We start from the raw sequence: 23,629 nt of genomic DNA on the forward strand, positions 1-23,629 counted from the left end.
GGCCAGACTGTGGTGGGAGTAGATTTCCCCATCCAGGGGAAGGCGAGCAGGCGTCAGCCAAGCGATGGCATCACCCATCTCCTGGGCCATCTCCTGCTCCACTTGTTTTGAGAGGTAATTAGTAACCCAAATCTCGGAGGTGACCTTTCACCTCAGCGGGGCCGTGCTCCCGCGTATCCTGCCATCTCGGGCCGCGGTGTTCTCGTCCCAGGACTCCCTGCCGGGCAGAGAAATGCTCTCTCTGTCCTTCTCATGCCTCGTTTAAAGCCTTTTCCCGCGAGCTCTATCGCCGTCTCAATTAAAGTGTGACCCTTTACCTTCTAAACCCAGTACACGCACAATAAAGTCATTTTGGATTTAATGAGCAGTGCCTATCGCCAGAAGCTCACCAGTTCGAATCCTGTGGTTGCCAGAGTAACTACGTCACCACAAGGCCCTTGAGCAATGTTCTCATCCCATTGATCTGGGGTGCTGGACAAATGGTCTTACAATGTGCTCTGTTCCTATGCATCAAGAACGTACTTCTGTGTGTATGTGTCTCATGAGAGAGTAACGTGGGATATGCAAAAACCAAACAGTTCCTCTGTGCTTGTGGCAAACAGCAGGCTAAGTCTCTGTGCCTGTGATCGGAAGGTTGCTGGATTGAGACTCAGCAGAATAGCCACGTGTCCATGGGCCCCTCGGTGAGAGGCCTTAACCCCTAGATCCAGGGGGGGGCTGTATGCTGGCTGGCCCTGCGCTGGGACCCCCCAAGCTTGCTCTGACCTCTACATGTGTCTTGTGGAGGGCAAGATGTGTAGATGAAAAGAGAATTTCCCCATGGAGATCAATAAAGGATGTTGTATTCATCAGTGGAGTGTGTTTGTAATGGCTTCTCCATTCTCTTTAATTTCATTATTCATTTAGTTTTTAACTTTTTGAATTAATAGTGCTTAGTGTCCCTCCCATTTTGCGGAGGCTGTCATGTGGTGTAACCGCTGTGAGCATCTTCCGGACCTAAACTGTAGATGTAGCCTGCATTCTCATATAGTTGTCTGTCACCCTTAGCCAGAAACAGAAACGCAGGAGTGCATCGTGGGTGAAACAGGCTCCACCCAGGCATCCACTTATGTCGGCAGAATAACCGGTTCTCTGTTATTTTTGGTAGAACCGATGAATTCCTCTGTCTGAATGTAATCAGATTTCGACGCGAGGCTGATGCGAAGGGCCTGCAAAATAAATTCCAGCTCCTTGAATCTTCAAATCAGTTGTAATGCAGTTGCCCCCCTCCCAGACACTGTATGCATGGTTCCCATGATTCCTCATAATAATCACAAAGCAGCGATGCCCCACTCCTGGATGCTGCATGCGTGATTTCCAAGGCAGCCAACCGCGTTAACGGGCCGCGGTGATCTGCAGGGGGTTCGACTGCGGGTGGGTCGATCTCCGTGGGGGTGCTTGCTGGACGTTCAGAGCTGGGGGCGGCTTTGTGAATAACAAACTAAAATGCACGTGCCGTAAAGTAGGAGCTCACAACCTTTTTATGACTCATGTTTGTGCAGAAATTTAACGGACCAGTAAAACTTGCCGACTGGGGGGGGAGGGGGTCAGTCAGCGGGTCGCGCTCACGTCGGGATCTGGAGCAGAGGCGCGGTTTGAAAATATATAGTTTTTTTTGGAATTAACCAACCCCTCCCGTAACCCAGCGATCTGTGGCCCAGTGGAATACTGACCAAGGGTTGGGGGGGGGGCAGGTTGCTTTATTTCCAAAAATAAACTATATATTTCAAGCCACACCTTCAAGCAGATTTAACTTCTGACTTGAGTCAGCTAGGTTTAAGAATGGCTTCTCTGCTAATAATAGATCCTCCATATCTCATAAAAGAATGAGTGTTTCCTCTAATGGTCTTTGGATTCCTTTGGGAAAATTCTTCTGGGAGTCTTCAAAGCTCCAGTAGCCCCGCCCCCACCATGGGAGTCGTCACTACCCCCAGACCCCAGAGAATAGAAAAACCTGGCAACAGGCTCCTCGGCCCTGACCTTCATCGGACATCAGGGTTTAAGCACCGCGCCCGTTACCAAGACGACGCCCTCACATAGGAAGCGACTTCGCCTCGAGGCCTCTGTCACCACGATGCCGTCACCCCGCGACGGAGGGCAGGCTTTGTGATTTGATTGTTCTGTGGTGTTTCCTGTCCTGGGGGCCTCATTGTTGCGGAGGGCGGGGGGGGGGTTATGTCTATGTAGCTGGTTGGTCCCCTGTCACCCTGCAGTGCCCTCTGAGTGTCACGCGTGTCCTTGGTGGGAAGAGAGGCGGGAGGGAGAGAGGGAGGGAGAGAGGGAGAGAGGGAGAGAGGGGAGAGAGAGAGAGAGAGAGAGAGAGAGAGAGAGGAGAGAGAGAGAGAGAGAGAGAGAGAGAGAGAGGAGAGAGAGAGAAGAGGAGAGAGAGAGAGAGAGGGAGAGAGAGAGAGAGAGAGGAGAGAGAGAGGCTGTGCTGGCTATTGCCTGCCATTATTATTAGCCAAGGACGGCTTCCTCCTGTTTCCTATGGGAAATGACTCTGATTGGATGCCCCACTCTTTTTTTTACCAACTTTTTATCGCATCACTACTGGGGGGAGGGGGGAGTATCCTCTTCTCCTGGAGATTACTTAGGAAAACGGCTAGCAATCAATCCCATGGTGACAAATGAACGGTCCTTTTTTGATGCAATGTTTCAAAGCAGAAATCCCGTCCAAGACCTCGTGAATAATTCAGTGTGTATACGTGTCACTCAGCAGCCAAGGCTAAACCATCTGCTCGGCCCCCGCACTCTCGCCGTGTTAGAAACGCCAGCGCTGCCCAATCCCTGTCGAATGAATATTTAATTGCGACGTAACTGTTGTAAGAAGGCGTGTTTTCAACAAGCTTCACCCCACTCAATTATTGATGGGAGTGGACAGGGAACTGCACAGCGATTGGTTCCATTTTAGCTGTGTGGGAGGGGGCTCCATGGCTTCTCTTGGTACTGTGGCCTTATCGCTCCTTAAGGAGGATTCTCCCTGGGTTTGAACCCCCCATTCCCCTATCTTTGACTGCTTCGAACGTGTTGGCATGCCATGAAAAAGGGAAGGTGGTTTTAGGCAGAGCGATGAGCGATCCGGCAGGACATCAGTGCCTTGAGAGCTGGAACAGTGTAATAGGAGGAAAACCTGGGATGAAACACAGAGGGTGAAGTGAAGCATTTTGGGTAAATGTAACAATTTACACACCGTAAGGCTCCATTCTGACCTGAACACCCAACACAAATACCAGCACACCACATGTGTAGAACTCCTGATAAAGTCCGTTTACTTTGGGTGAGATTCTCTCCATTCCTTCCGGCGCCGACCTTAACGACAAAGAGAAACGTGACCGATAACACCGACCTTCTTCGTCTAAGACCTCTTGGAATGTTAGCTTAGCTGCCATCTTGTTGTCATCGAACTGGATGTATAGTTTAGTCACTTTCACTCAAAACAAGCAATTTACGCTTTTCACTGCCTTTTGGTTCTGCTATTCTCCATTATGTTGGTGTCTTGAATACAAAAATCAATGGAAGCCATTAAAGGCTTATTGTAGCCAGCTAATGCAGTCTAGGACCCATAACACAATGTTTATTTGTCCCTCCTTTCTGTCTTTTCTTACTCCTTTGTTACATTAAACATCCTGAGAGAATTCTTTCCATTTGTGGGAACCTTCCAGCCTGAGTCCATCACAGGAAGGTCTTGTTCCTTCTTGAGGGCGGATGCTTAATGCTTGGATTTTGTGGTGCTCAGTGAACAATTGCTTATTTCAAGGTCATGTAAAGTGTGAATCGTTTATGAGTCCCGCCTCCCAGTCCCCCCCCCCCCATGTGGGGTTTGGAAGAATCCAAGAATGTTTTGAGGAACCCATGAGGGAACACAACGGGCAGCAGCTTCTGAAATCCCCCTCAACTATGAACTCGAATAGTCGTCATTCACACCACCAGCTTCATGCCTGGACTCTGGTGACCCGAAAGCTCTGTTATTTAATGAATTTTTCTGACTGGACTTTATAGACAGAAGTTGCTTTGTTTCAAAGTACAGCCTTGGTTCAGAGGCAGGCCCGCTGGGCCCAGCGCTGCTGTAGGACCAGGTTGTTCCTCTGATCAGCCTGATTAGAGGTCTTTGCTCAGCTGTGTACCGACTGGGATTGATGGATCCTCAATTTGTGATTGGAGATCGGATGCCGGGAAAGCCCACAGCTTAAACGATCTTTTTCTGTGAGCTTTCCTTGGACAGAAACGGGAGAATTTATTTGCGCTGTACATTCACATCTGGCAGAAATCCCAGTCAGGCTTCTCAGGCCTTAATCTCCTCCCACATGGAGCGCTCTGATGAGAATTCCCGTGTTGCATTCAATTAGCACTGGAAAACGTCTCTAATTTAGGGAGGCTGAGAATCCCGCCACTCTGTGCCCCCTAATCTGTCTGCCGACATGGTCTATTCATCGCCTTCCTCCTGTATTGTTTTAGATATCAGGGCTCTCCTCTTTATGAAAACATACAATTCATAACAACGTCAAAGCTAAATCAATCTATGTAAAGCCATCCTCCGCCATATTGAATATTGAATTAAGCCAGGAAGATCGAGTTTATGTTGTCTACACAATGATATTTTCTCAAGATATTCTACACCTTAAATTTTTTTTGTATTTTTCTTTTATTCGGTAAATATTTGAGTACATTTACAATACTTTATGTTCATTTGTACAGTGTCTTCGTAAAGCCTTTCTTTGTTTATGTAAACAACTGAGCGCATCACCCCTGTATGTGGCTGGAAATGCTGTATGCAATAAGAAAATTGAGTTAAATGTCTTCTTGTGAGAAAATAAATTGCACTGACTGAAAGCTCACACGATGAGGGGGACGGTGCTTGTTAGCGCTACAGCAACAAGCTCCTGCTGATTTTATGGGATTGCCAGGGAAGCCTGGGACATTCCATTAAGGGAGGGAGGGGAAATGGACGCTTGTTCTAAGGTTCCTGGATGGTTCCGGATCCCGCCCAGCCTTGGTGATTGCGACTGATCTTCCCGATACTTTGCCAGGGGGGAAGTTCTCCTGCTGGCCTTCAGTAAACCCAGCCGTGCTCTAAATCACATGGGACACCTGACAGGGGCCTTGTGACCCAGTGACGGGCATGTGGTATTGGGGTGTGTCAGCTTGTTTGAGACACAGTGTACCTATTGGCCCTGGGGTGCTTTTGGCTGTTCCTCCCCAGTCACATGTGAATCTCAGCTGAGGTTGCTTACAGCTAAGAATCCATGATGAAACATCTAGATCCCGTCACGTGGCTGGATATGCATGCTCTCTGCTCTGGGAGCATGAACTCACTCAACTTCTCTTGGCGCTTCCTGGAATGCCGCTTCTGCAGCTACTGCGGGGGGCCCTCTGACAGAAAGTAGGCTGCGGGGCTGTAACTGGGGCAAGGAGCTGTGGTAGGTGAACCCCCCCCCCCCCCCCCCCGCTGTGCTGTGCTTTGCCTGCAGAATTGCCAGGCCTGCCCTCAGATGCTGGAACATGGTCTCATGGTGAAGGTTGAAGTCTTAGGTCCTTTTTGAAGGCCATCTTTGAAGTCCAGTAAAACCCTGGCTTCATTTCTCCCTGTTTTTCCAAACCTGGAATGGCTGATCAATCCCACGCCATGTACTGTATCCTCTGATGTGCCCTGATTTTGTGAGGTTGGTGTTCCCCTAGCATTGAACCCTACAAAGTAATTTTCTGACTTTTAAATCAAAACCATGAAGTTTTGCTGCCTGCAAAAACACTTGCAGGATTGGAAAACTGGGGGTGGGGTTGGGGCAATGTTTTTGGGCAATGGCGCTACGTTGTTTTTCTGGGATTTTCCAGATAGCCTTCGTTTAAAAGTGTCAGAAAACACTCCCAGCTGGAAGTTAAGCCATCAAATATGCTAATTAACATTTAATCTGGAGCTTTATAACTTACGACTGCCTGCATTTTGAGTAGTGGTCAAGTGGTCTTGGAAGATATAAGCTAGTTTATGTGTGTTGGATTCAGTTTTTGGGGCTCCATTCCTTTAAGTATTAAACAATTCCAGACGTTGTCTTGGTAACTTTAAGCCATTGGCTTGTGCCCTAACCACATGGTGCAGAATCAGATGTTGCGAGATGTTTAGTCACCTATGGAATGTGCACATTTCTGCGTTTGCCGGGCCAACGATGATGATGTATTAATGCGGGGTGGCATGCAGCTCGGAGGTCCAGTCTACCGTGTGTGTGGTATTGGGTTGTTTTTCGGGAGTAGATGCTCCGCCCCTTAAACTGGAAGGCAGCCATTGGGGCTCTCTGGGGTAGAGTATCGCCTGGCGAGTGAACGGCGCCTTCGCTTCTTGTCCCGTTTGGCAGACTTGTCACTGGATACCGTACATGGTGTAAGCTGTGGGAAAGCACACAAGGGCCAGCCGATGTTTCCTTCTCTCATGTACGATGTTTGTTTTGCCTGCAAAATGGCTCACTGGCTGAAACAAAGGTGGTATAACATTAATGTGTGAGGCCTCACATCCAGCAGAAAGTGTTTTTTTTCCTCATTCCATGAAGTCCAAAATTTCCAACTGTTTATCACCCTCCATCAAGTTGGCTGGAGCCACTCGCTCAACACACGGACTATTTTAGCCGGTCACTGGCGTCCCCGTCTGGATCGGAAAGCCGAATTTAACCTGCGAGAGCCTAAGGGGAGCCCGGCAGAGCTAACGGACGAACAGAGTCTCCATTCTTTGGAAGGTGTTGTGTCACAGGCCGAATGCAAATTGAAGGGCCGAAATAAGGCTACTGTTTCCTTGTTTGTTAGCTCAGTTTATCCTGCTGCTAACTTTGTTCCTGGTCAGCCACATCCCCGCCGGGGAATATTGGAGGACCTCTTCCCTGATACTTGATCGTCGCCTGTCTCTGTGCCAGGCCATTGCATAAGCCCTGTTTTCTACACGATCCTCTACCGCGCGGATTCCGTCATGCTTTCCGTAGCGAACCTTTTAAAAATACGCGTGCCAGGCGTTTCGTCATGCCTAAATTTAGTGCGGTAATAACCGCTGTGTCCGAGATGGGGGAGAATCTGACCATGGCCTACCCCCATGCGTGCGGTATCGTTCGCAGGCAGACTCCCAGGTGACCACCACAGGCGGGGTCATGTGATCTCGCGCCTGTATACTTTTGGGGAAGCTTCCTTTTTTTCTACAATTATGATCATTTTTGGATGTTTTTTTGTGTATGTGTATATATGTGTGTTAGGCGGGGGGGGGGCGGGGGGGGGGGGACAGGTCATGTGTTATTTTGACGTTTTGGGAACCATTTATTCTGTCCCCATAAAGATCTGTGACTGCAAATCAACTAAAAAATACCTCATGTTTTGTATGGTTACTTATGGGTAAAGGTTGTCATTGTTGGGATTAGGGTTTTTCCCATAGAGAATGAATAGAAGATATGAATACAAACCTGTGGGTGTGTGTGTGTGTGTGTGTGTGTGTGTGTGTATCTGGGTTCTGGGGCCTGTACACATTCCCCAGTGTGGATGACAGTCCGTCTGAGCTGTGAGGCCAGCCGATGTTCGCTGCCTGAGCCCAGAGGCTGTATTCCCAATCCAGATTCCTGGCGTTCCCGTTTTATGCTGAGCTCACAAGGCCTGAGCAAACAGGCCTGCGGAAGCCACTCTAATCAGGATGTTTGTAGGGCGGAAAGGCAAACAAGGGATGTGTGCCGACGTGTAAGCGGGATCGCTGGGAATGGGGGGTGGGGCCCACAGAGGCAGTCTGGCTGGAGGGGCAGGGCCAAGATCCATCCAGGTGGTGCATGTGAATGGAGCGCGACGAGTGTAGATACAACAGGCAGGCGAGAGCCGAGGAAATCAACAGGTGATGCTACCAGGGCAGACGGGAGTAGGGGAGGAACCAGGAGATAAGTAAAGCAAATAGCGGGATGGGAGGTTAGGGGGAGGGGGGGGTGCATTTGTAGCAAATTAAATATTTTAACGAGCAGGTGTTAGGCTGGAGGAGGACGGCGGTTCACACACGACCTTTCCTCCCTCATCCTCGCTGCAGCTACTCATCTCCCATCTGTCTGGGGGCTGCTTATTTATTTAACGGCTTCGCCGCTAGTGCGAGATCAGAGAGCATAACAGAGGCGGCCCGTCCTGAACGCATCCTGCGGTCAGGGCCGTGTGACCCCCACCAATCCCCCCATCTGCCCCCTCCGGGTTGATTTCTCACGGTTAATTAAGAAATCGTCAAGGAGCCGTAGCAGAGCCACGCCAGTGTATTCCGATGACTGCATGGGTACTGCATGATTTATGTTTAAATCCCGCGAAAATGACGTGTTATGACAGCAGGGACCTGGAGAGTTTCAAATCAAGTCTGGTCAATATTTGCTATTCCCCCCCCCACCCCCCCCAAAATCGCCACAAAGTGCTTAGAGAGAAACTTCCCCAGAAGGTACCCAGCTTGTCCATTATGCTTAAGGGTCTCCTCTTCATGTTGTGGGCATCCCCGTGTTGGGGTGGGGGGATAAGCTGAGAATACCCTACCTGGTATTTGAGCCTGTTCCTGGGTGGGAGCCCTGTGGACCACCCCCCCCCCCCCCCCAGTTCCTTGACTGCACGCACACCAGGGAGGCACACCCACGGCGTCGCGATCCTGATTGGCTAAGGGCCAGACAAATGCTGTGAATTCCCCCTCCCCTGGCACATGTCTGCGCTCGCCGATGCGTGGCTGTTCTGCAGCCCGGTCGCTGTTCACACCTCCAGGTGGGGAGCAGCATGGAGGGGGGGGGGGCACTGGGCCAGGTGTGTCTCTTCACCCATCTAGATGTGGAGCAAAGGTTGCTTTTGAGTGTGCAGGTGTCCATCCACAAAAGCATGCCGAGGATAGAGATAACAAGGCTGCTGTGGGGGCAGGGTGGAGTTGGGGGGAGTGGGGGGGGTGGGGAGTGTGGATGCCTTATTAGGGCCTGACCTTTCTTCTGAATGGCATGCTGTGTCTCTCAGGGCATGTTCTCTCGGAAGGTGGCAACCTTTGTTTGTGTGTGTGTGTGTGTGTGTGTGTGTGTGTGTGTGTGTGTGTGTGTGTGTGTGTGTGTGTGTGTGTGTGTGTGTGTGTGTGGGGTGGGGGGGAGGTATGTATATATTGCTTTGCGGGAGCCAAATGTCCCCACAATGTACTAAAAACCTGTTATTTTGATGTTGTGGTGACCATGTTTTCGGTCTCCACAAGGGGAAACTCAATTTTATAAAAAATAAAAAAAAAAATCTGACTGCAATCAAAAAACAAGTCTTGTATTTTGTTTAGTTACTTACGGTTAAGGATAGGCCTGGGTAGGGGTTAAGGTCGTCATTATTGAGATTCTGGATTTTCCCTTAGAAATGAAAGGACGTCCCCACAAAGATATGAATAGAAATTCGTGGGCGTGTTTCTTTGTTTGCTTGTTTGTATGTGTGTGTGTCTGTGTGAGAGAGAGATGGAGAGACACCTATGAGTGAAATCAGTCACCTTACTGTCCCAAAGTGAGCCCTGCTTCTCCGTGCCGTTCGGTGCTGCTTTACTTTGTCCCGTACTGTCTGCCTCCCAGACCTGATATCCCATCAGTGGGCTGGCCCTCTGTGTCACTTGCCTGTTTTCTGACTGTGCTGTCCCCCCCCCCCGCAGGAAGCCTTCATGGAGCTGTACGGTCGCAGGCGGGGGTCCAGCGAAGCGTGGCCGCACCTCAAGTCCGTCGTCGGACTGGTCGCCCTGGGAGTTGTCGGCGTCCCCATCGCGGCATATATGATGCTGAAGTAGCGGAGTCCTCCCTTCCTCATACGCCGGGCTGTACCTGCGCACCCAGGCCCCCCCCCCAGCCCTCCCGGCCCCCCTGGCTTTGCAGCTTCATCCCACCGCCCCAAGGGCCTGAATCCACAACCTGCTGCACTCAAACAGAGACAATCGGCACTGGGTTCCGCTTGCAGTCTCCCTGCGGGAGTTTAGGTGGGATCTATGGTGACTGACGAAGCCCTGATCCTACAGGTGACGACTGAATGAGGAACGGGGCGTGTGACTCTCTGTCATCTGTTTTCCTCTGGCTTTGGCCTGAATCTGCGGCACGCTGCAGTCAGTGCTCTGTATGCTTGGGTCAGTCCACCCATTGCCGGTATGTCCTGGAACAGGACTGCCGTCACCCCGGCGAACCCCCCAACACGCTGGTATGCTGTTCGGGACACCGCGCTGAAGACCTCTCCTCCCATAGGCCGAACGAGAGCGGTCCTTCATGTTACAGTGCAAAGGCCAATCGCTCCACATTTTTAAAAAAAATGCTGATCCTCTCTACCCCACCCCCACCGGAGGGACGTTGGACACGCCGGGGGCACGTCAGAGTTCATCACCCGCTGGAATGCGGGGCGGGGAAGACGCAGCGTTTCCCGGGCAACAGTACAGAGCCAAAGCAAGACTTCTGATGTTGCCGTGAGAGACGGTTGCCTTGCGCTTGTTTTTTTTTTTTTACATTCCCTGTAAATCCTCTGACTTCTCTCTGTTTGGGAGGCTACTAATTGATCCTTATTCTGTAGGTTAACTGCATGCTTCATGTGTGAACCGCACGGGGACAGAGCCACCGGCTACAACCAATGGCATGAAGCCCTGGATCCTGCTAGGTGTTAACAAAGGGTCTTTCAGTTCCCTCCTGTGCTCCATGGAGGGGGGGCGGTTTAGGGACAGGTGAACAGGTGTGTCTCTGACCCGTACACTGCCCCCCCCCCCCCCCCCCCGGGTTCCCAGAAGAGAAAATCAGTGCAGATGTTTGTGGAACATCAGGTCAGAAGGTTCTCATTAGAGCTAAAGGAAACCCTTTGTTGGAGCACTGGAGATTATCTGGGATGGGAGGGTTCCTGGATCGGTCCGGAGCGAGCGGGAGCATTCCAAGGTCGCCTGTGGGGGGGGGGGGGGGGGGGGTCGTGCTGCCTGCAGGTGCCCCCCATCATCTGTTCCAGCGATTGTGTTCCTCTTTGTATAATGATGCTCCATATGAGTTGCCACAGCAGGGGGGTTGGGTGGGCATCTCTCAGCTGTCCCCCCCCCCCCAGTGCCACATGCTGGGTCATTCTGCGTGGATGGAGACTCCCCCAGCTGGAGTGGGGTGGGTCCTCAGGCCTTTAGGAGACTCCATACGCTGTGAGGCACTGTCTCCCAATTACTATTTTTTTTCCAAAAAGACTAACTGCAGCGCCGGACCCTGTATTGTGCCGTGGCGAGCTGACCGTCACCGAGCCGTAACGCTGTGGCTCCCAGCAGCTTCTGTCCTCGTCGCCTGTCCGCCGGCTCCTCTCCGCGGAGACCGAGCCTGTCCCGCTTAGGAATGATCACACAGGTGTTACGTCATGCAGGTCCTGCCATTCGGGGCGGCAGCCATGCCAACGATCTCTAATGTAAGCTTGAGCTACGACCATATATGCGGAGAAGTCTGCTTTGTTATGATGGTAACGACCCATAACGTGTGTCTGAGATGTAGATACTGAGTTTGCAGTTTATTTTAATTTGCCGCTGAGAATGTAGGGTTCTTCATTTCCAGGCACCAGCCCGTATAGTATTAGCAGGAAGTTACTGAAACAGCAATGGGCAGAAATACCGGCACACACGCACACACACACACATATAACATATAATGTGTGGCTGTCTACGTGTGCATGCATGTGTGTTTGTCCATGTGATTCTGTGTTCATGTGTCTGCATGAGTGTGTATATACCGGTATTCCTGCTTGGGGCTGCTCACGCATGTGTACATGCTTGTGTGTTTCTACATGTGTGTGTATTTTTTTTCTGCACGTGTGTGCGCATGTGTCCCCACTTGTGCTTGTGTGTTTGTGTACTTGTGTTTCTTGCATGTGCGCATGCGAGCGTGTATTTGTTTGTTTGGATGTACGTGTGTGTGTGTGTGTGTGTGTGTGTGTGTGTATAGTCATTTTAATTTGCATTCCCTCCTGTGGGTGGCGCTCAACCTTTATTACGAGAAAACCGTACGTGAACTCCTGTGTCTTACCATGGGGTTGATGTTGTCCAATGGCACTTACAGGGACTGGAGCGCTATTTCATGTACAGGACCCATTTTGCACTGGGATCCAAGTGCCACTGTTCTGCTGGTTTTTAAAAATGTGTTCAAATAAGCTTTTAGTTAACACCAGAGTCTAAGTGACATAAACTGCTGCTTCAAAAACCAAGAATGGATGTTAGATCAAAACCAATAGGACATTGGCTCTAGAGGACCAAGGTGGGGCGTGTCAGAACACAAGACCACCAACAACTTCAGATTGTTCTCTATCTGTAATCATTCCTGTCTGTATTTCATTATTAATTCTGTATTTGTCATTCAGCGTGATACTATTGTAATATCTTCACAACAGAGCATCTAACATTTATCAATGTCATAAGCTACTACAAATGTTCTGATTAAACACCATCCTGACAGATGATTTTTCCATGTCAGTTTTTACAGCCTCCTAGTAGGATGTTTCTCAGCTTCGTGTGATGTGCACGTTTGTCCGTTTGAATGTGTGCATGCATGCATCTGTGTGCCTGTGTCCATGTGCATGTGTATATACATTATATGGACAAAAGTATTGGAATACCTGGCCATTAAACCTACAGGAACCTTTATGACATCCCATTATAAATCCATAGCCATCAATATGGAGTTGGTCCCACCCGACCCCCACCCTTTGCAGCTGTAACAGCCGCCACTCTTCTGAGAAGGCTTTCCTTCTCAGGGATTTTTGCCCATTCCATCCAGAAGAACATTCGTAAGGTCAGTGGCTGATGTTGGACATGAAAGGCCTGGCTCACAATCTCCATCCATTCAACCTTCTTCCCAGAAGTGTTGAGGTCAGGGCTCTGTGTGGACCAGTCAAGTTCTTCCACACCAAACTCACCCAATCATGTCTTTGTGGCACAGTCATGCTGGAACAGAAAGGGCCTTCCTTCTCCAAACTGTTCCTGTAAAATTGGAAGCATAGAATTATCCAAAGTGTTTTGGTATGCTGAAGCATTAAGAGTTCCCTTCACTGGACAAAAGCGGCCTAACCCATGAAAAACAGCCCCATACCATTATTCCTCTTCCACCAAACTGTACAGCTGGCATGATGCAGTCAGGCAGGTAACGTTCTGGCATCTGCCAAACCCAGATTGGTCCGTCAGACTGCCAGACAGAGAAGCGTGATTCGTCACTCCACAGAACACGCTTCCACTGCTCCAGAGCCCAGTGGTGGCATGCTATATACTACTCTGAGGCTTGGCATTGCGCTTGGTGATGTGAGGCTTGTGTGCAGCTGCTCAGCCATTGAAGCCCATTCCACAAAGCTCCCGGTGCACAGAGCGTTGGAGACTTTTACACACTACGCACCTCAGCCCTCGGCGACCCGAACCAACCAGTTGAGTACTCCATGATTGTGACTCTAAACCCAACTGTTTGGATGAAACAAAATGTTGGTCTGGATTTCCCTTTCCGGACCTGAACTATCCATCTCTGGCCACTAGTGGGGTGTCAGCCTTGTGTGATTCCTGTGGCTGTTTCCCAGACGGCCCTTAGATGCAGGCCTTCAGGAGTGAGCCATTCCTTTCATTTCAAGGCCTCTTCTGCCTTATGACTGAACACTGCCATCTTCAGGGTGTTTGCAGCCTTTGTTTATATCATAGTTCACTAGTGATATAAGTACGTCATCTTTTTTTAAGCATAAATAAAGTGGGGTAAACAGTAGGAGGTGACATACTGAGGCCTGCAGGAAATGCATGCAGATCACTGACAGCATAAACACATACATACAGTTTATCATTAAGAAAATGCCAATAATTGTTTTAATTTCTGGGGGAGCAACATGTAAGTGGCATGGCACAGTGGTTAGCAATGTCACCTAAGAACATAAGAAATTTACAAACAAGAGCCATTCGGCTCATCAAGCTTGATTGAGGAGAACTTAACTAAGCTCAGAGTTGTTAAAATCTTATCTAGCTCAGATTTAAAGGAATCCAGGGTTTTAGCTACACTAGCAGGAAGACTATTCCATACTCTAACTACACGCTGTGTAAATATGTGCTTCCTTAAATTCACTTCAAGATGTTCTCCCGCTAATATCCACTTACGGCCACGAGTTCTAGTATTTAAACTAATACTGAAATAGCCATTTGGCTGAACAACGTCCCAACCTGTTACAATCTTAAACACCTGGATCATGTCCCTCCCCTCAGTCCCCTTTGCTCGAGGCTAAACAGATTCAGCTCAGCTAACCTCTCCCCATAAGACATGTGAATAAGAACGTGAGAATAAGAATGACATAAGAATGAACGTGCCCTGTGATGGGTTGGTGTTTACGGCCTCGTGACTGTTGGCTCTCGTGACCCTGACAAGGACAAATCGTTTTAGAAGATGGATGGATGGTGTCTTAATTGCCAAACATTTACTTTGTGGTTTTTCCCACTGTTTATTGTGTCCTTGCATATGCTCATGCAACTATATTTGTACGGTACATGCAGTGTCCATCAGTCTCATTCCTCCTCTTCTCTCCTGAAGAACAGACAATACCCAGCACTATTTTGAATACATTTAATTTGCTTTTTACATTTAAATAATCAGATCATGCACACAATCACAAAGGCCATCGGTGTCTTTTTCATGGACAAACGGTCGTGTTAGCATTAGCCTTTTCAGACAAGGTGGTACTTTGGTAGCACAGTGCATTTATATCCCCCCTCCCCAGTTTATTTGGTATAAAAACAGACAAAGTCTCAATAAATGATAAAGGAAAAACCCACCTCCCGTCATTGTGTTTAACGACATTTTCATGCCAATAACATTCATTCAATGAAAGTACACATCTGACACCACAGTACAACTTACACAAGAGGAAAATCCAAACGGTAAACCAAACTTACGTTTTCGTACACGGAAAATACACTTTAATTTCGCTCACTATTAACCTTTTATTTAGGAACCTGTTATTTACACTGCAGCAGGGTATTTTTTAATTACTATTTGCATGCTTTGAGTTCATCCAACACCAAACTGGTGGCTTTCGACTAAAAGAAAAAAAAAACTACGCAAAAATAAAGCTTTAATATTCTTTCTTCACAGCATGTCAGAAAAATCCTCAGTTAAAAAGCAACCATCCGACTATTAAAGTTCAACTGGCATCTGATTTTGGTTTAAGACCTTCAACTTCGGCTCAAAAACAACGTATGTGGGAACTCTGTCACATGGGTGCCGTGTGAAGGGGATTGTGGGAAATGTAGTTCTTATGGGTGTCATTATCACCACGTCTTCTGGCAGCTATATTGAAGAAGCAGCTCATTTTCCCCCAAGCTCTTGCTGCTCTGAGCGGAACAGACTGCCCCTCCAGTGAAGATGACACCACCACCGTAGCTCCAAGGAGCCCCGTGACACCGTTACGGGGGATGGGTGACGCTTTGGTGCACGGTGACCCCTCCTCCCAGCCGTCCACCCTGTGGCCTGGCAGCAATGGCCTCCCTTCCCAGTGCGGTGTGGCCTCCGCCTAGCTCACCACCCGTCCCAGACACCCCACGGCTCTGCCACGCCTCATTCGGCTCCTCCCTCCTTCCGGCTGGTGCCTTGGGAAGAGCACACAGACGCGTATGTCACCCTCTGTCCACACTGGGGGGCGGAGTCTGTACACACACACACACACACACACACACACACACACACACGACGGCCTTACCCTGCGGCGTCAGCACCAGGGCCTGTAGGATGTCCGATAGCGAGATGATGCCCACGATGCTGGCACCTTCGTCCACCACGACCAGCCGGTGCACCTGCAGGACGGCCGGGTGGGATTAACGAGGTGATTTACCAGCAGCCACGGAAGCACGTGACCCCTCCCCCTACCCATAGTCCATAGTCTGCACCATGTTAAAAACAACCATTACACTATAAAGTAATATAACCCAACTTGACACAGTAATACTGCTACGGGCACTGCTATGTTCAACCAAACTGCAAAGCAGATACATGTCCAGATAGCCTCGAACTCCACACAGCTACTTCCCTTCAAGCAATGTAACTAAACTTCCTCTAGGGGGCGCCGGCAGCGGGACCTTCTGGGACTAACCCTGCTCCCCTAGGCTCACCTCGGCCCTGACGATGCGGTCCACAATGGTCTCCAGAGTCTCCAGCAAGTGGCACTTCACCACGCCCTCGAAGTACTGGGAGCGGTGCTGGAGCGCCTGCGTCACGCTCAGCTCCAGGTTGTTGTACGTCTTCTCAGTGGCCAGGTTCTGCAAGCGATGCGGCCAGTTATCTCTCACCAAGTGTTTTTTTTTTTTTTCGGTTTCTTCTCTGCCGTGCAAAGTTGGGCACCACGATTTTTACTATACTACTGTGTGATATTACTGGTTACACTACATGGAAATCCCAGCATATGTGGCTGCCCGTAATCAATAGTTACTGTTATTAGGAAACGATCCTGCTCTCAAATCACTACTGAGGCCAAAAGGCAAAGTGCGATCCTATGCAAATCACCTAACAAAGACTGAGCAGTCATGCTGCTACAAGGTAGGATGGTCAAGGTCATTCGCCACCATTGTCTGGTTCCTGACCTTTTATCTTGTGGCTCCTGCCTGGCTGGTTTACCGTCTTAGACTCTGTAAAAAGTCTGGCATGACACACGAGTTAAGAGAATGAGGTTGAGAAGGTGGTGCGGAACATCTCCCGAACCAGCGAGCACCATCTGCAGATAACCTCCATCCTCCCAAAGAGAGGATGTCTACAGTCGGCTTCACTGCTTAAGGCCAGACACCTCTGAGTTTTTTCGCGAATGCAGCTTCTAAAATCTCCCACTTCTATCGACAACATATCAAGATGCCTCGACAACATATAAACATAACAAAAAAAAAGTACTTACTATGACATCAAATTTGGAATAAATATCAACAACTTTCCCTGTAAGAAGCAATAAAAGCAGATTTAGGAACGAATCTTCCAACAGGCCAAGGAAAGAGGCGTGAAGCACTGATGGGTTCCCCCCACCCCTACCAGAGTCATCAACGACGGGAAGGGCTGACACCCTCCTCTCTACAAAGACGTTGAGCGCTTTGATGATGGGCGTGTCGGGGTGGATGAAGGCAATGTCCTTGTAGGTGCCGATACCCAGTTCTCCCAAGGTACACTTCATAAAAGCAGGCTTGGGCATCTCGCACACCTAGGGCAGGTAAACCAGGAGGGCCAAGAGAGGGCGTGGGTACAAGCCAAGGCTAACGCTAACATTGCTATGCTAGCGTTCTCGGAAGGGCCATGAGCAAATGCTGATGTTATTAAGGGTGCCCCATGACAATAAATTTGGGGGGGGGGCTTAATGTTACCGTTACACTAGGACCACCACAACAGCGCCATCAGCAGGTCAAGGGTCAAAGGGAGGAGAAACACAGGGTGCATCAAACATGTGAGCAGACAGAGGCGCGCGCGCACACACACATGCACACACACACACACACACACACACAGCTTATTTTAATGACCTCTGAGGTCAGCAAAAGGTCATACCAAACAGTCATTTCATTTGCATCCACAAGGGGCAGTAAAATGTAACCCTCAGCCCATGACCTTTTGGCCCACGAGCTCCCAAAATAAAAACATATCAGTGATTCCACCAGAGGACAGCCCCCACCCCTCACATGCATACCGAGCGGCATTCCCCCCCGGCATCGCAGCGTGTGAACGAACAGGGACGTCTCACTCACGAAAAGCTGAAGGAACTTGAGGATCCTCTTGTGGGTGAGGATGTAAAGTGCGTTGCCAGTCACAGGGTCGATGACGGGCAGCCGGTGGATTTTATTCTTGATCAAAGACTGCACTGCGTCAAACAGGCTGCAAGATCCCAAAGAACGTCAAACCGGGCATCTGAGTCACGAACCCAAATCAGATGTTTATCCGCCTTATTTCGCCGCACTCACAGTGTTTGCTTTAAACCGCTCAAATGCTTACAGAGATCTAACCAATCAGCTGCACCCACAATGCACCAGACCAACCCTGCCATTACCCATAAACGACCCACTGGGTGTTTTTCGGTCTTGTTTTAGAGTAAACACGACTAAAAAAAGGACGGCCATATTGCCAAACAAACTCAACACAGCGCTTATACAAACAGATCTCATGGAGTTCCTGCAGCAACCTCATGTAGTGTTCAGAAGAAACAGTGCAGAGAGAATCATTACCTGGCATCCGGTGAGATGTTGACTAGTGGCTTAAAGGTTTCTTGAAGATACAGCTCTGTAAGGAAGGAGAATACATCCTCAACAGCCATTGCAAAGTGACACCCACCCATCCCCACTGAACATTCCAGGTCAGGACTCAATGTTCAACCTAATAATAATAATAATAATAATAATAATAATAAAAAAGACTAACCTCTCCAAGTCTCAATCTTATGCTCCTCCAGCTCATATATTTGCACCTGGGGGGATATTTACAGATATAGAAATTCAAAAATAGATCAATGTGAATACAGTTTTGTTCAAAAAGCATGATCAATCAATCTCGTCTACACACATGCTCAATGAGAAGGTCGGCACTTCAGAAAAGCTGCCCTCCTCTCTCCAAAAAAAAAGTAAAAAAAAAAGAAACAAGGGACACGAATGAGGAGAGGAAAAAGGCTAAAAAAACAAAGCTTGAACTTCAACGCCCTCATCTATGGAGCAGCCAGAAATAGTCGCTCTATTGACACAACAGAGCGGGAGGTTTACAGTATATTTTTAACCATCGAGCATCATCCATCGCACCGAGGACGCAGGACCTATAAAAAGGAGACTTTAAGGGCAGAGACGACATGATCCACGGAATGCCACGCACGGCGGAGCTGTTTTAAAGGGCGCAGGAGCGAGCCTCACGTACCATGGGAGACTTGTAGTATCTCTGCAGGATGATGATAAAGTCGGTGATGGTCAACATTCCTGAGGGCGGGGAGGAAAAAGGGCAAAGGGTCACAGATAAATATTATGCATCCAACACACCAACTAGGCAGATCGTCAGTAATTAGACTTTTAGAGGTTATTTAAAGGAAATGCCACCCTCTACTGGCCAAAATACAATATAAAATGTTATATTCACGGGAAACTTATCCCATAGTAATAAAACTATGAATACTTCACCATATCACCTGGACTGCCCTTTACCTACTCAGAGCCCCAAGGGTTCATGGGAAATGAGGATTAGACACGAGCGGAAGCAGAGAGGGGTAGGGGGGAGCCTGTCGTTAAATTAAATCATAATACAGGAATGTTGTCCTAAAACCTGAAAACAGACGACTTAGCGGGAAGGAATTTGGAAAGTGCCAAACCAGGGATTAGAAAAATGAGCTCTCAGGGGGATTCCACTAATAGGAACACATATGCCCCAGGTGGTGACAGATGGTATAACAACACAAATTTTCTTCATTATTTATCACTCGCAGTATCGTTCGGCTATTAAAGAGCGACTGCTAGACAGACGGTAATGTATAGGGTGAGTATTTTGTCTTGTATTTAAAGGCAGAACCACAAATACGGTGGGCATGAAGCGGTGCTCCTCCACGAAGGGTGACCGCAACCCAAAATTCCTACGTAGGTGCTCCAATTACAGAACTATTAGGAAATCGATGATCATTAAGCGGCAGTGCGCTGGCGCGTAGAGAGACGCTGCAGAAACAGCACTGGGGGGTGTCCGGCCTACATACCCACAAAACTCTGCTTCCTCGTCTCCCACAGCGGCGCAGCTCGGACCCCGTTGGCCACCAGTGCAAAGAAGGCCTTCTTAACCTAAAGGAGAAAGATCAACTTACACGTCCCATCCTCCTGGAGATAAGGTATCAATTTTCCCCACCCGTGTTTCGATCTATTCAGGAGTCCATTATGAAACGTTTTCCTTTAAGAAAACTGACACCCCTTGACGGGCAGCAAACTTGCAATGTAACCTGGGAAACACGTAGGACCTCCAGCTAACTTCAGGTGAACCCAACTGCCTTTTCGATGACATGACAACCTTCTGCACGAGCTACTTGAACATTTGACTCGAAACCACGGAGGTGTGCATTTCAGAAGGAGGTCATCATCCGGAAGGCATGCGGGTTCAAATCCCATGGCGGGCAGAGTAATATCACTGCCGGGCCTTTGGGTAAGACACTTAATCCCAACTGCTCCCGACGTGCTGGATGTTGGCTGACCGTCATCTCTGACCACATGCTTTCCTCACTTCGGTAAAAAGCTTCCGCTTGCCTAAAAGGCGACATCGCTCTTCAATACATCCGTGATGCTACCTCTATTCCATTTGTACGATTAAAAAAAAAAAAGACTCTACAAGGAAAGAATGCACTAGTCAAATACATGTGACCACAGGAGCATTACATCCAAGCCCTGCCTTTAAAAGGGCATTAGAGAATAAAATAGAGAAAACAGGGGTCTGAGACAGGAGCTGCCCCAGTAAATTAATGCCATTGTCCCACTCAAACCATCTCAAATATATATGAAGGCTCCTTCTCTCGGGAGAACGGATTCGCTCTGGGATCGCGGATATGAGCATCTCTAGCTTTTGTTGCTGTACACGGACTGATTGAAATTTCAACGGGGCCGCCTCCTTTGAGGGCCACGCGAGACTGGCCTGCATTTCTCCGAGGAGGAGATCAAATGCCCCACCCGTGCGCTCCTAGAAACGCAAACACGAGCCAGCCGGAGCAGGGGGTCCGGCTGAAAGCTGGAGGGAGCGTTAGTCTTGGAGCCATGAAATATTCAGCGCCGTCGGCGAGGCACTGAGCGAGACCTTCTACAGCCAAAGGGGGAAGGAGAGAGAAAGGAGCCCAGAGCTTCCAGAAAGGCTTCTTGCGACGCTTCTTGTAAACCTTCCTGCTGCCATGTACTCCACCGCCAGCCACAAACATTAAAAACGAAACGAGTAAATTTCCGTTCAGCTTCACGGTCACCTTCTGGAACACAACTCAACGCAAATTACGACCTGCGCTTATGGGCAGAACCTTCCAGATCTGGCACCCAGGACAGCATTTTCTTGGGAGCAAAACTTTATATTAAACCATTAGCAGAGCAAGTACTACACTGCGTTACTACAGAATAATCAGCTGCGGCAAAAAAAGTGGACATATCAATAATCAAAGTCATGCGATAGACAAAACAGTCTCTATACACCAGCAGACCACAGAGGGAGCTACCATCACATGACACTGTCACATGACGGTCAATGAGAAGAACCAAAGGAGCAGAGCAGCTCTTCACAGGACTCCATGATTACTTTAATTCTAATTCAGGTCTGAGAGAACGGCACTAACAGACCACCTAAGCTCTTTTGCAAGTCAGGTCAGTCAGATCTGCAGCCACCCCTTTGTAAAGGAGCAGCTCTGCAGGAAAGAGGGTTAGGGTGAGTCAGCACGTACGTGTCGTGATTTTAAGCATCTATACAGGCTGCTGTGAGCCACCACGCATCATACATGGCTGATCTTAAACCGACACCATTACCTACCTGCAATGTAGTGTCAAAAACCACCAGCTTTGAGCTGGTCGGAACGATATCGTAGCATTTATGGGATTTCATAAGCCGCATGTAAATATCACTATCTGGTTCTTCAACAGCTGCAAAAGAAAAACAAAAAGCAAATGGAAGTTATCAACAAGCATAAATTCCTTCAGCATGCTCAATAGGGTTTCTGTCATTCTGTCTTCTGGGTCGTCACAAAATACAGGAATCCGTACAATGATCAAAATGCTCCAATACTAATGACATCACATCTTACTGAAGACGGTCGCTGATAAAAGGTTTTATAAGCACTTTCCTGTAACACACTACAAAATAGCCTGATGTCATGCGTAAATATTGTCAGCATTTGTTCTTTACAAAGAAAGGCTGGGTGCGATTATGTCATGACAGTTACAGAAAGCGTGCCGTACAAATCAGGGGAGTTCCACCGCAACCCCACCGCCAGCATCAACACTACCTGGATCTCGGGACGGGAACACATACACCTTTGGATATAAACACTGAAATGTCTTGCTAGGTGTTCAAGAGCCTGCTTTTGGCTGGGGGGGGGGGGAGGGGTTTGCTCTGCACTGCGATGAATACAGGGATGCTCACTGGCGCTCAGCCAGCCTGCCTCAGGCAACGCCTCAGCTGGAGACAGTGCGAAAGGGACCTGTCCGTCCGCGTTGATGCCTGAACAGAATGCGTCACATCAGGGCCAGCGCTGCTCCACACTCCCCAACCGCACGGATAGAACAACCAGAAAATGGCATCTCTCAAGGAAAAATCATCAAAGTCCTCTGACGTGGAGCTTCAAAGCTGGACTGGGAGCGGGTAGGGGGGGGCTTATCGAGGTTCTGCTTACCAAGCACACGTGCGCATCACACTAAAGCCACACGTGTGCTTACAGCCAAAGCCAAAGCAAGACCTGACCAATCCGGCTCAGAACCCGCATCCTCATTAATACGTCCATGGCTTAAAATTCCCCTCACACCCCTTGCAGACTTTCCTGCAGAACAAGTTCAGCCACCCCACTGTGGAGGACTGCAATAAAGAAAAAGTTCATGGAAACCCTCATGGCCTCAGATCAGATGTACTTTTGACTTTGCTCTAGAAGGGTGCATTTCCACGCGCCTGACTCAGACCGGTTCGGGAGGTGATCTGGCATCTCTGTAGCAGGGTGCCTACTGAATAATATTTAACGGAAACCGAGCGGCTTCCCTGAAGCGGCCGTTAGCCTTTCCAGCGGGCCGCCAAACTAATGTCAAGGGTCCAAGTCGATGCACAGAAGCCCTCGTACCGATGGTAATCTGTAGAGAGGCCCAAATTACCCTGGTCTTTTTACAACAGCCCTGAGGGGGAAGCGAACTCAATGGCTGAAAGTCCACAGCTTTGATGCGAGGTGGATGAGGGACAGTCAATGATCTAATAGGCTGCTCTTCATGAAGATCCACCAATCACACAGCAGTCCTAACACAGAGGCTGGTTGTAGGCAGGTGTAAACAAACTGACAGCTTCACGCCTTTGTACTGATGGATGTGTTAGGTTAAGCACTATAGCTCTCCCAGGATTGGAGCAAACAGCCTTCAGGGTAAGTCGGTGCCCTTAACAGTCACACCTACCCTCTACAAACACTTCCCAACATCGGTGCTCATTAACCCTGACACAGCCCTGAAGCACTGTGTTTTACAATAAGCAGTGGTACTATAGATTGTGAGTCTGTAGTTTGACTTATATAGGAGTAGTGAGTCGTGTACACAGAGTGTCATGTGTGGTTTAGGCAATAGCTGTGGTTATCGAAAGAGACAATTTCAAGTACTGCATGTATCAAGTTCCAGTACAAAGACTAGTGCGTTAATGCTTCACAAATGTTAAAGGCAAGACCTATGGGTTTTATGTTTGGGAGGGGAAATCACCCCCAAATTTAGGTCATCTAGTACTAAAATCGCACTAATACGTCAGTTTACAACACTTCATGGCAGTAAATTTCCAGAAGCTAAATCTTAAATTTGTAAAGTCTTGGCAGCAAAACAATATGCCGATTCATTTTACCGAGGAAATATTAGCTGCAGAATTACTAAATCGATGACCTCAACGAAAAATTAAACTCCCATTCCTCTCAGTTAAAGAAGAAAATTACCCTT

At 48.7% G+C, this 23,629-nt stretch overlaps 2 protein-coding genes across 4 annotated transcripts in view; one reads left to right on the forward strand and one right to left on the reverse strand.

Annotated features, from left to right (window-relative positions):
• LOC125739782 (apoptosis regulator Bcl-2-like) overlaps positions 1-12,456 on the forward strand; it is a 25,983-nt gene extending 13,527 nt beyond the window's left edge. Inside the window, exon 2 of the mRNA XM_049010235.1 lies at positions 9,668-12,456. Within this exon, the coding sequence (XP_048866192.1) occupies positions 9,668-9,799 (132 nt within the window). The 3' untranslated portion in view covers positions 9,800-12,456. The remainder of the gene's footprint in view (positions 1-9,667) is intronic.
• A 2,112-nt stretch (positions 12,457-14,568) lies between these two features.
• The window catches only part of LOC125739780 (5'-AMP-activated protein kinase subunit gamma-1-like), a 33,430-nt gene continuing 24,369 nt past the window's right edge, over positions 14,569-23,629 (reverse strand). The window contains exons 5-15 of one of the 3 annotated variants that reach the window (XM_049010233.1): positions 21,492-21,601; positions 19,702-19,783; positions 18,882-18,940; positions 18,399-18,444; positions 18,206-18,260; positions 17,732-17,858; positions 17,028-17,193; positions 16,897-16,934; positions 16,124-16,270; positions 15,715-15,808; positions 14,569-15,604 (exon numbers count right to left, since the gene is read on the reverse strand). In XM_049010233.1, the coding sequence (XP_048866190.1) occupies positions 15,573-15,604; positions 15,715-15,808; positions 16,124-16,270; positions 16,897-16,934; positions 17,028-17,193; positions 17,732-17,858; positions 18,206-18,260; positions 18,399-18,444; positions 18,882-18,940; positions 19,702-19,783; positions 21,492-21,601 (956 nt within the window). In that variant the 3' untranslated portion in view covers positions 14,569-15,572. Of the gene's footprint in view, positions 15,605-15,714; positions 15,809-16,123; positions 16,271-16,292; positions 16,648-16,896; positions 16,935-17,027; positions 17,194-17,731; positions 17,859-18,205; positions 18,261-18,398; positions 18,445-18,881; positions 18,941-19,701; positions 19,784-21,491; positions 21,602-23,629 lie in introns of those variants that run through there. The other 2 variants (XR_007397312.1, XM_049010234.1) reach the window with 2 other exon arrangements.

This window comes from Brienomyrus brachyistius, chromosome 4 (assembly GCF_023856365.1).
Source record: "Brienomyrus brachyistius isolate T26 chromosome 4, BBRACH_0.4, whole genome shotgun sequence".
In the NCBI taxonomy this organism is placed as follows: Eukaryota; Metazoa; Chordata; class Actinopteri; order Osteoglossiformes; family Mormyridae; genus Brienomyrus; species Brienomyrus brachyistius.